We start from the raw sequence: 12,120 nt of genomic DNA, 5'->3' as shown, positions 1-12,120 counted from the left end.
ATCCTACAGTCACATTTCTCCTGCCTCCATTTATATAAATTTTAAACTTAACAAAAACCTTCCAAATCATTAAATTTCTTTTGCAATATCATATCCACACAGATTATCACACCTAGCACATACTTTCTGTTCCACACTTCTTGCAAAGGCTTTTCATTAGGAAGGCACACTCAGTGCACTTGACCAGTGAAGCTGAGCAGAAGTCTTTAGCAGTTACATCTACACATCAGATGCATGCTTCAGTCTGTGGATGAAGCCCTTTCAAGCCCGCTTACCCACTGCAGATAGTATCTAAATTAAGACAGACTATAGGACATATTTTATGCATTAGGGAAGCAAGGTTTACATTAGCAGCTACTGGCCTATCTCAAAGGTAGTTCTAATCAGGCAAACTGTAATCTATTCATGCCAGAGTTTCTACACTACTCAGATGGCATTCCAAGCTCTAGTTGTTTGAATTCAGATATTATTTTCCACTGGTTGCACTATCAGATTACCCTTCTCTACTGTGCATCAGTAGTTTAAAATTAACTTGTTTGGAATTAACCTCTGGGATCAGTAACGGACAGCATCTCATTCCCAGCTGATCTGCTTGAGATTTCTCTGTCCTGACAATCTGTACTCCACACCTAGCACTGAGAGTTTGCTTTTTTTTTTTTTTTTTTTTTTTTTAAAACTTGTCAAAAAATACGAAAGTTAAATTAAAATATCATTAACTACTGTTAAGCCAATCTGCAAATGTCAAAGTTAATCATTCAGTTTTAATTTGGCTCCCTTCCGTATTTTTCTCCTTTAGAATATATGGTCTTCAAAATATCATGATTACACACCATTTACAATTAGCAACTTGTCTTGCTTTGGGCAGATGATGCAACAATAGAAGCATTACATTTTAATACTGAATCATTAAAAATAGTTCTAGTTTAAGTAGAAAGCACAAAGTTACACTTCAAGTGTGATAGTCAAGTGTGATAAGCTGCTGTTTGCTTAGTTGCTGGCCAAGGTCAATCTACACCAGGCTTGTGGCTTTACCACAGGACAGTAGTGTTAGAACAAAATTCAGCTGGCATGATCTTCCAAAATAAATGCTGCATTCCTATATTCACAACTACTTCATAAAGCAAGGACAAACATTTTGCAGACAAAAGAAAAGCTACTATGGTACCTGAAGATACATTTTCTACATCTATAGCAGAGCAACTCAAAATTGCCTTAAATCTACAACACTTGGGTGGAAGCAGGAGAACAAGTTTTCTGCAAACTAACTGAATGCAGTGGCAATTCTGCAAGTACTACAGAAAAAAAGAACCATTTTTATACGTGTAAAAGACTTTTCTAGAACACCATTATTACAAGCAACATTTTATTTAAATGAAAGACTCCGAAGTTTTAACTTTTTGACTGAGATTTAAATATTGTGGTTTTGGAGATCACACTGTTCTTTACATAGAAGACAAGGGTGAGCAGAGATGTTTGCCTTAATATCTGTTGTGGTTTGTTGTGGGTTTTTGTTTGTTTGTTTTTGAGGGGGGTGGGTTTTTTTGTTAAGCTATCCATACCAACAGACCAACTTACCTAGCTGCAAACCCATGAAACATCCACACAGCCATACTAAGTCTTGTTATTTACTACTTCATTACAAATCTAAGAATATAAAAGTGAAATCATCCTTTCCTCACTTCACCTGCTGAGCAACGATGGCACACCCCTTTTTTTTCGTCCTTCAGAGGCAAAAGAATTCAGAGCAAAGAAGAGCCTTAAGCTTAGTAGCAATTATCTATAGATAGTGAGTACTTAATAATTACTTTCAAAATGGAAAACAGGTTTTATCTCAGTTTGAAAGCACAATAATATAGGAACAATATTTTTAAAGCAAAGCTTACCTTTAATTTCTTATTAAGTTTACAGCAATATCTGTATAACATCGCCAAATTTAAAGGTCCAAAATCTGCATAGAAACTTTGTGAAAAGAAAACAAATATGTTATTTATGCAAAATAGCTAAGCAAATTTCAACATGCACAGTGTTGATAGCTAAAACTGCACAACAGTAAACTCTGGGGAATACAGAGTAAACAATATACACAGTGCACCACATAAACCCTCTATTTCAGCTACTGCAGTAACTGAAATCTAAGCCCACTTCTTTTTTTAACCTCATCTTCCATTATTCCAGAAGCTACATACTATATACACACACACCTTACATGGAATCCTTTACTGCTTTTCCTTTTGTCCCACTCAATCCTCTTGTTTCTACTAAAAGTTCTTAGGAGTTCTTCATTTACTCTGTATTTTCTCATTGTTCCCATCCCTCTCTTCTAGATTTTCCTTAAACATTCACATGCCCCTTAAGGCAGCAACTGCTGCCCATTGGATGAGAGAGAGCAGCAATAGTACAGGAAAACTGATGTACAAAATAGAAGTTTCCAGCAGGGATTCACAGTGCTCTCTCTCTCTCTCTCTCTCACTAAACGTAAGGCTTATGACTCCATTATTATCCCTTTCAAACATATGTTCTCTCAAACAAACAAACAAAAAAAGCCCATAAAAAAAAAAAAAGCCCAGTGAAAAAGAGTGAATTATATTGGCCCAATTGCTGTCCAGAACAAGCACTCTGCCTGCCACACCGAGGAAATGTCAATATCATCTTCTTTACAACATCACATAATAGCACGAATGTGTTCACCCCTGGCAGCACAAAACATTTGTTATAATGTTTAAATACAGTAGCTCATTAGCTGGGTCAAAGACTAAGCTGTCCAACTCCTAGGATGGTATCTCTAAGATCACAGAACATAACTAACACAAATGAAAATTTTTGTGGCAATAATGCAGTCACTAACTTCTAGAATTTCTCATCTCTTCCAAGATAAGTTTGTCAGATATGGTCAACAGTTACAGCTATCTTAAAATCAAAACTCCCCATTACGTTCTTAATAGAGATTAAATGAAAAAAGAACAAGCATGCTTTACAAAGCAATAATTAAAAATGTTAGCTCTAAAGACACTGTAGTGAACAGTGTTAGGTAGCAGGTTCTCACTCTGCAGCACTAACATCTCCAAACAATGTTCCAGTATTACCTTTAGAGTATTAACTCACTTGTATGATGAAAAAATAGAACTTGGGTTTTAAGATTCTTGAAAAAATATCGTGGTGGGAAAAAAAAAAAATAATAGTGGAACATAATTGTTTCTAATACAGCTTTGATGAGCGTAATGATGTTACTGAACACACAGTTCGTCTAAAGCACAGAACTACAGCTGTGCTTTAGGTTTCCATTACCATCCATTTGCTAAAACTACAGCCATGTGAACTCATATAACCACTTCTAATTTTCTGCACAATTGAACTCAAACAGAAGCACAGGAAAAGCAGATCAAAATGAATTCACCAATCAATTTACCAATGATAGACAAATTATTTACTGCTTTGATGGATGTAAAGAAAAGATTTATTTATTTAATCCAAGAAATAACAAGATATTTCTAAAAAATAAAGCTACTCAAGTTCTCTGATTTACTGTGATTTTCCATCATTTGCTACAATTAAGCACTCCATGCTTTTCTTAATACAGCCAAAAAAAAAAAAAGTACCAATATTTAACATCCTGGTATTACTACTGCTTGGCTGATACTTTTCAAAATCCAAACACAGAAAGAACAGGCACTTTTAGTCAGTTGTGCACCACTATTACTGCCCATACATAGGCATGAAAAAAAAATATCAGAACCCACTGGCAACTCCTAATTCCTTTACACAACACCATGGGGCAGCATAAACAAGCCAAAACAAGCCATTGACTTCACTGATGCAATGTTGTGATACATGCACTAATAATTTTAGCTTTTCCCACTATATATCTTCAAACTAAATTGAGCTTAAATGTTCCTTTTAAATGAAGCAAAGTGAAACAAGCATTTCAGAGTTCTCCAAATAGAGGAGTTCTCTGACAAATAACATAAGGCTCTGTACTGAAGTCAGTAAACTACAAAACTCATCACTTTATATCCTTAAAACTGAATATGTCTGACACGCTTAAACAGAAGAGTTTAATCTTATCCGTGCCACTACTTTAAGAGTAACAGGCCGTTTTTGTCCTTGAATTCAATTTAATACCAAGCCGGTCAGCGGATTTTCTTCTTAAGAACAGAATTTTGAGAGCTACGTACAAGTAGAAGGTGGGAAATCAGAGGATGGAAATGAGTAATGAAGAGAAACAGCATACCGAGTCAGCCTCTCAACTAAGAGTTTGACCCAGCAAAGTTTAAGACAGAAACTTAAAACCACACAGAAATGAAATCTGGTTACATAATATAGTCACCATTAACCAGTATTCATTCACTGACAATTCTTTCATAGGTAACAGATTTTCATTCTATCCAGACGTTCTTGTAAACGTTTGTACACCACATGGAATCAGCACATCTCTGAAACTTAAGCCAGTTAAGAGACAGTCATTTGCAACAGGGTGGGAACCAGATATGAGGAACAGAGTGCAAGTACAGTATTAATCGACGTTTAATCATATTTTGTTTTAATCAAGTACTTAGATGATAGCTAAAATTATTCTTCTCCCTCACCCCATGGAAGCTTGCTATCTTTATGCTTCTCCAGCTACACAGCAGCAAAACCCCCAAATCCAGTATGTGAATATTTAAATACTGTGCTTCAGAAACACCGTCATAATGCTACCTGGGAGCAGAAGCATAGGTTTCTGCTTAGAATTGACCCCTCAAACCACCCTTCTCATCAGCTCTCACAGCCTATCATTTCAGATATTTGCTGTTTAGTATCAGAGAAATTTTCACCTACCTAGATAAGCCAGCCCCAGATCAGCTCATTAATTTACTCTTTCATGCAAGCACTTAATTCCAGGGAATTAACATGTTAAACAGATACAGTCTAGGACCACACAGTCTTCAGGACAGAAACTCAAGAAGTTCCTGACTGTAGTTCTGTGCAGTGCCACATGAAGGCGCCATGAGTCAGATCAAGCCGTGGGCACCTCGTCGGAAGGAAGAGGGTAACTTTACCAAGTATTTGAATTCGGCTGACCCCAGCACAGCAGTAAATGATAAACGACTTCAATATCTGGAAGTAATGGATGGAGCCCAGTTACGACCAGTGAAGGGATACCATGTACAGGCAGTCTCTGAAATTAATATTGACTTCCGTATTAACTTCACAATCAACAAATTTCTGGCTAGGGCACCACGTTATCTTTCAGAAACAAACTGAACTACTTACACTTTGCCCCAGAAATCTGAAGCTGTACACAAAATTTCCCCCACAGATGGATGTACTAAGTAGTTTTAAACTACCATTCCCTTATGAATTTTGTGATACAGCAACAGAAATACAGATGAGAAGATATTTGAAGATTTATTTCAGGATTCTTTTCTTCAGGGCAGATCAGTGTAAGTTTGGAACTGCTGCTATACTGAATATGAGGGTATGTACATATTCTGCATTCAGTAATAGGTATTTACAGCAGCTTGAATATGGTACAAACCCTAATTCTCGTACTGGAAAACAAGATAGAACATACGCAGTCAGTTCTAACCATGCACAAATGGTCAGAGGAGATGATGTTACTTGCATGGCAGCTTTTTTGGTGTTTCAGTTAATAACTTTAAAACAAGAGCACAGTATAGCTATTGCAGTCTCTTCCTGGAGCACATATACAAGAATGGGAATGCAACTACTCTTCTCTGCAAGAAGCTTGCTTTGTTGGAGACTAACAACTGTATAAAAGCCTCTTTTCCACCAAACAGGAGTATCTCAAGTTGGCTGTTATTTGGGCCAAGAGTTTAACCATAACAACTGTAGAAAGCAGTTGAAATGCATTTTCCTAAATACAAGACTAAACTAATTTATAAACATGTTATAGAGATCCAGTTTCCTGCTTGGGTTACTATTAAAAATTAGCAGTAAGACTAAATTAGAATGAGAAAAAAAAAAATATTCTCCACTTGCTTTTCTCTCCCCACTTCCTAGGCTGCATCATTAGAACACTCAGATGTCTGCCCCACAGGCTCTCAGTCCAGGTATTAGGCAATACAAGAACCAGCCACTGCAGAAGCTGCTACAGGCAAACAAATGGCTGCTACAGGCAAACAAACCATAAGCTGAATTGTCACAAATTTTCCAGATGAAAGGCAGAAGTATCAATCCACATATTCACTACAACATAACTCTGGAGGTCCTGAAATCTTACATATTTGGTTTTCCTTCTCCCACCCTTGCATCCCAAAGCATGTCCCACGTTCCCACTTCCTATGAGTGCAAACAGGATGCCCAACAGCATTAACTGCTGCCCTAGTCCCACCAATTCCTGCCACATACAAACTGCTGAGAGCTTTCTTATCTGGGCCAACACACAATCCCCAACACTTTTCACTACTCAGAGATTGCACAATTCTGAGTGTCAAAGATAGAGCAAACAGAACTCTAGAAGCAATATCGCTCCACTGCTTACATCTGGAGACAGAAACAACACAGAAGTTACAGATTACACAAAACATCAGGTACTCATTCCATTTCCCCTCGAATGTTCCAAATCTCCAAGATCCCATTTATTCAAAATCCAAGAACAAGTTGCAGCTCCAAGTTATCTACACTTAAATAGCTACTCCAGATGCAAGCATTTTTCAAACAATACTTCTAGACATCAAGAGCAAAGTACCACCAAAGATATTCTTCCATAGTGTTTGCCTGTACAAGTCTTAAGATGGTTAGAAACATACTTTCTATGGAAAATAAATCATCTTAACAGTGCCCAACTTTCTTGTAAAAGGCTTTCTATTTCAAGCTAGATGTCTGTCCAGTAGGAAACTGGAGCCTAGAAAACAGATTATTCCAGTACACATTTACAAGAAATCCTCAATGCCTTTGTAATTTGCTTTCATCTTTTCCATATGAATCACAGCACAGTTAATGTTGGAAGGCATGCCTAGTGGACACCCAGTGCACCCCCCTGCTCAAGCATGGATACTGAGGATCACATCCAGACAACTCTTGGAACATCTCCACTCAGGGAAGCTCCATCTGGACAACCTGTGCCTCATTGCCTACACAGTAAAAGTGCTTCCTGATGTTCATGCAGAATCTCCTATTCCAGTTTGTACACACTGTCTCCTGTTGGCGCTGGGGACAACCAAGAAGTCTGGCTCTGTCCTGTTTGCACCCTCTGGTAAAGTTTACTTACTTGAGACTTCTTTGGGCTAAACAATCCTAGGTCTCTCAGTCTCTATTCATAGCAAAGATGCTCAAGTCCCTCCATCAACTTGGTGAAGGCAGCACAAAAGTGCACATAAAATTTATTAAATCAATACTGGAGAGTACATCTCAAATGCTAAGGCGCAGAGCTTCAGGAGTTTCAAATAAAATTATACCAGTAGCTCATATTCTAAGGAGAAGATGATACTCTCAGTTTTCAGATCTCCTGACTTCACTTGCAGTGAATTTAAAAACAATTATTTTAAGATGATAAAGGAAAAAGCTACAGTATTGTTATGGCCAATTTTTACAGAGGCCGTTAATAAAACTTATATTTATGAAGCTTCATTTCTCTATATATTTACATTTGTACTGATAAAAGCTGGAAGGTAGGAAGTTTCTTAGACATGATGTGGTTTTGTCACTGTTTTTGTGGACTTGAACTCGCTAAGTAATCTTGGTCATTTGATAGTGAAGTTCAACTCTCCAAAAACTGGAAGTGAACAAGGAACTCTCTGTTCTCTGTTTGTTCTAACATGGCTAAGGTTTTCTTTTCCTTTCAACTGATATAAGCCACAAAAGGATGGTGAGTTCAGGTTTCCTATGCAAGTACCATTTTATCGGATAACCATAGAAAAGCAGCATTTTACACTGATCAAATAAACAAACTAACCCTTACTCAAATAATCAGAAAGAGAAACTGCATTGCATATGTGTATGCAAAGAAGAAAACATGTCCTACAAGTTAAAGTCCAAAGAATGCTCATTAAATGAAGACACAGTTCTGAATGCTATTGTATTTCTGCTTGAACTCAAAAATATTGCTAACACTAAAACTGCTGTGGAATGAGCAAATAACATACTGTGGCTTGAAGGCTGCATTGTAAAACATAGGATGCACAGGGAATATCATACTATTTACTTCTGCTGCTGCTCACCAAGTTTCAGATAAGATCTGCAAAAGCTGTTTATAAAAAAAAAAAGATGTGAAGCTACAAGTGACTGAGGAAAAACACAGTTTATGAGAATTGTCATTATTATTTACAGAAAAGTGATACTCCCAGTTTTAACTAACTTTCAATTTTGCTTGAAAAATTTACACAACAATAGAAAGGATGTTACAAACTGTTTTGATGAAAAGATGTGACAGTGAAGTTAACCAGTCAAGTGTAATATTCCCAACCCAGATCCGTTTACTGAAAGGTAAAGCATGAAAGACACTATTCTTAGAGAAGAAAAAGCTTCTTATTCTTGCCTAACTCACTAATTGAGATCTTGCCAAGGCAAGGCTTGTCCATTTGCCAAATGACAGTCCTCATCAAGCTGGATTATTTCTCATTAACTCAGTTTTCCTGAAGCAATCATTACCTTCAATACATTATTCTGCAAGACTATTCTCTTGCATGTAGTACTGCAGACTTACTCAGGAGGTACCTCAAAGACTTTCAGAGAAAGACTGACAACATCTTACAGAAACAAAACAACTGGGTGGGGAGGGGAAGCTGTAAGAAGTCAGAGTTGCAAAAACTCATTCTAAATTCAAACAGGAAATTTGCATGCCATCACTTCTCTACGGCAACAGGTTCCAGTTTAAATTGCAGCATATGCAACTGAAACTGTGACAGTTCTACTAGTGAGCTCCCAATCAGATCACATTTGATATGTTCCAAAGCACACTGAAGTCATTTCATTTTTCAAAGTAGCAGCATTTAAATAAGATAATTTTATGAATTTGTTAAAACAAGTTTGTTAAAACAAATTCACTGGAGTTAAAACCGAAGGCTGAACTACTAATCACATTTTGGGTATAATCTGGTGATAAATCATGCAAGAGGAAGTGGTCAGACAAAAACTTCCAGACCCATCAAATTTAGTGTTAGAGTACTTTTCTTTAATAGAGTACACTGTTAATTTACACTATTACTTCCTTATGTCTCATCAGGAGTAAGGAGAAAAAAAAGAACGAAGTGAGGCAGGAAGGAGATCAAGCACCACGTGATCCACTGATACGCTCTTTATAATCAGACTAACAACCCCACACTCACATACTCATGAGGTTTTTAGACCATGTACTGCCTCAAAGAAAGCAAACTGACCCTACTATAGTCAGCTAAATTAATTTCTGCATCACTTCACCGTTTGAAGAATCACTAAAGATAGACCAGCCCAAAGAAAAGCAGCTTAGTTCCATACACAATGAAGTACCTCTGTCTAGTCACTAGTATGATACATCTTAACAAAACCAAATCAGCAAATAGCCGTGTTAACAGTTATTTACATACCTCATAGGTGCTGAGGATTTTGTGTCTGAACAGACATCTATTCTTCTCCTCTCAACTGACTGAACTAGTTCAATCACAAAGCAGAAGCAGCCAAGAAATTTTGATGAGGAAGAGCAGCATGGGTAGGCCATTTTGAATGAAGACTAGAAAATACCATCCTGAGGTACAACACCCCTAAGTTAACTTTCAAATTCCAATTCACTATCACATAAATATTTCCAATTACTTCCTCAGAAAGGCTGCATTTTTGAGAGAGCTATCAGGAGTCCCAACTTGGTGTTGGAAGTTAGGTTCTATCTATCACTTAGAAACAAACTTAGGTGTCAAGGCCTATTTTTGCTGCGCAGCCTGTGAAGTACAGCAGACAAACATTTGGCTCACTGAAAAGCACAAAGGGAACCCATAGTAGGTAGAACCAGCATTTTCCTAAGCTACCTGATTTGTATTTTGTTTCTCTTTTCACTACTAGCTTCCCCATTTCAGAAAGGTGCTGGTAGAAAACATAACATGGTAACCCTGTCAGCATCTGCTTTTACTTCCCTGAGACTACAAGCCGCTTAGAGATGGGAGTGAAAGGAAAAATAAGTAGAGTTTTTGACATGGTTTTACTATCAAATATCACATACACTAATAGAGATGTACACCACATTGCAAATATCAATGGAAAATTTAGCACTGCTTATCTAGAAGAGCTAGGTTATTATACAGATGCATTCATGCCACCTGACAACTGTCACTTAGTTTCTACTTCATATTACATTTTACTATTTTGAGAATACAACAGGATGAGTGCTGTTACTATATAAAAAATAGGATACCTTTAGAAAGCGTCCCAATAGACTACAAAGTGTCCACTCAGAAAGCATACCACAAGTTACATGCTTAAAGTCTTAAATACACCCTAGAAGATAATAGAAGAAAGCAAAGACTTCTTTATCTTGTTTATTCTGCTGCACGGTTAGCTGATACGTGGATTAAGGGGTACATTTATTGAATTTGCTTCAATGACTGTTACATAAAACATCTCCAACCCAAACAGGAAGCTACAAATGTTAACTTTGAGAAAGGATCATCAGGAGCTCCACTACAAAATAGACAGCTGAAGACAATGAAGATTCAAATTGCATGTTTAAAAAAAAAAAAAGCAAACCACAACCTAGAACTGTAATCTTTGCATAGAAGATAAGCCACAAATTGAGGAAAACTACTATGCACCTTCACAAAAGCAGCACTGAAGTCACAGGGATAGGATGTGGTTGATACTCTTAAACCCACGGGGAAAAAAAAGTTGCATTTTTCATGAAAGGATTTCTTTTTGTCCCTCTAGAAATACTATATAGTGTAAACCCTCTGTCAGGTGGTAGACTGCGCAGAATAGCTATCTGAGAAGATAATCTAGAGCAATGACTTTGTAACTACAGCACAGAGCTATTACTTTGTTTTGTGTATATTTCATGTTTCTTTGTAGAACTCCACCCACAATCAAATTAACTGTTGATTTCCTGCTCTTTCAGTGTCTTCCAGGCAGTAGAAGCTGTTACTTCACATAATGCTTTCTCTTCTGTTTTAAAAAGCTACAAGAGCCAACAGGAAGCGCTATCTAAAAACTTTGAAATAAGTTGCAGATGTGATTCAAACACAAATCAAAGTTTTGCATTTGGATGATTTTGCAGGAAAGGTGATCACTTCATACTCTGGCTACAGGAGAACACAAGAACGATCTGTCTTTTCACACGCAGTCACACCAAGCAACCTTCTATTTAAGACACCATTTAATAAGATGTAATTAGTCCTAAGAGGTCTTCTCCAACTTATAATAGAGCTTGACAGCGCAGATACCCTCTGCCCTAGATCGGCTACGACGCAACTGCTCAGCCACCGCTTGGACTTATTTTAGTAGCTCCGGAGGATTTTTAGATTTTTTTATTATTATTATTTAAACCAAAAAAGCCGTTTAACACTTACTTCTCATAGACCAGTTCGTCGTCAGTACAGAAGTAGTGGGTGTTCGCCGTACTTTTGGGCTTATTCCGCAAAGTAGCGAAGTAGAGGCGATCTGAAAAACAGCGGACGGCCGCGTTGCGCAGAGCGGCCCGGGGCTCCCGCTGCGTCGGGCCTCTTCGGGAGCCGCCTCGGGCCCCGCTCAAGGCGCCGCTGAGCAACAGGTGCCGACCCGCAACCCGCCGAAAGCAGCGGAGGAAAAACTACTGAGGCGTTCCACACAGCGGCAGCGGGGCGGGCGGCTCAGGAGAACCGCGAGGCACAAGGGACCGACGGAGACGGCCAAGTGCGCAGAGCGGCGGGAGGAAGGGGAGGGGGCCCGAGGGAGGCAGCGGAGGCAGCGCAGCACAACGCAGCACAGCACAGCCCCCGCTCTCACCTTTCACGAACTCGGAGGCTCCCCCCAGCACTTCGGAGGCGGCCGCCGCCGGCTCCATCTTAAACAGGGCGCGGAGCAGCGAGGCGCGGGGCGGCTCCGAGCTCATGGCGCTCCGGGGCAGCGCCGAGGCGCGCTCGCAGGGACGCGACCCGCCGCCCAGAGGAACCGCCCGCCACGGGCCACGCTGCCGGGAGCGCCGCCACCCGCATAGGAACTGGAGCGGGGGCGAGAGCCGGC

General features: G+C 38.9%; 1 protein-coding gene across 1 annotated transcript in view; it reads right to left on the bottom strand.

Annotated features, from left to right (window-relative positions):
• The window catches only part of CDC14A (cell division cycle 14A), a 55,144-nt gene extending 43,150 nt beyond the window's left edge, over positions 1-11,994 (bottom strand). Inside the window, 3 exon segments of the mRNA XM_042819393.1 lie at positions 1,884-1,959; positions 11,469-11,559; positions 11,884-11,994. Coding sequence (XP_042675327.1) covers positions 1,884-1,959; positions 11,469-11,559; positions 11,884-11,989 — 273 coding nt within the window. The 5' untranslated portion in view covers positions 11,990-11,994.
• Positions 11,995-12,120: the final 126 nt, after the last annotated feature.

This window comes from Centrocercus urophasianus, unplaced genomic scaffold, assembly GCF_019232065.1.
Source record: "Centrocercus urophasianus isolate 14NV4802_14NV808 unplaced genomic scaffold, USGS_Curo_1.0 seq_18, whole genome shotgun sequence".
In the NCBI taxonomy this organism is placed as follows: Eukaryota; Metazoa; Chordata; class Aves; order Galliformes; family Phasianidae; genus Centrocercus; species Centrocercus urophasianus.
The sequence above is the reverse complement of the archived record's forward strand: the minus strand, read 5'-3'. Positions and strand labels throughout refer to the sequence as shown.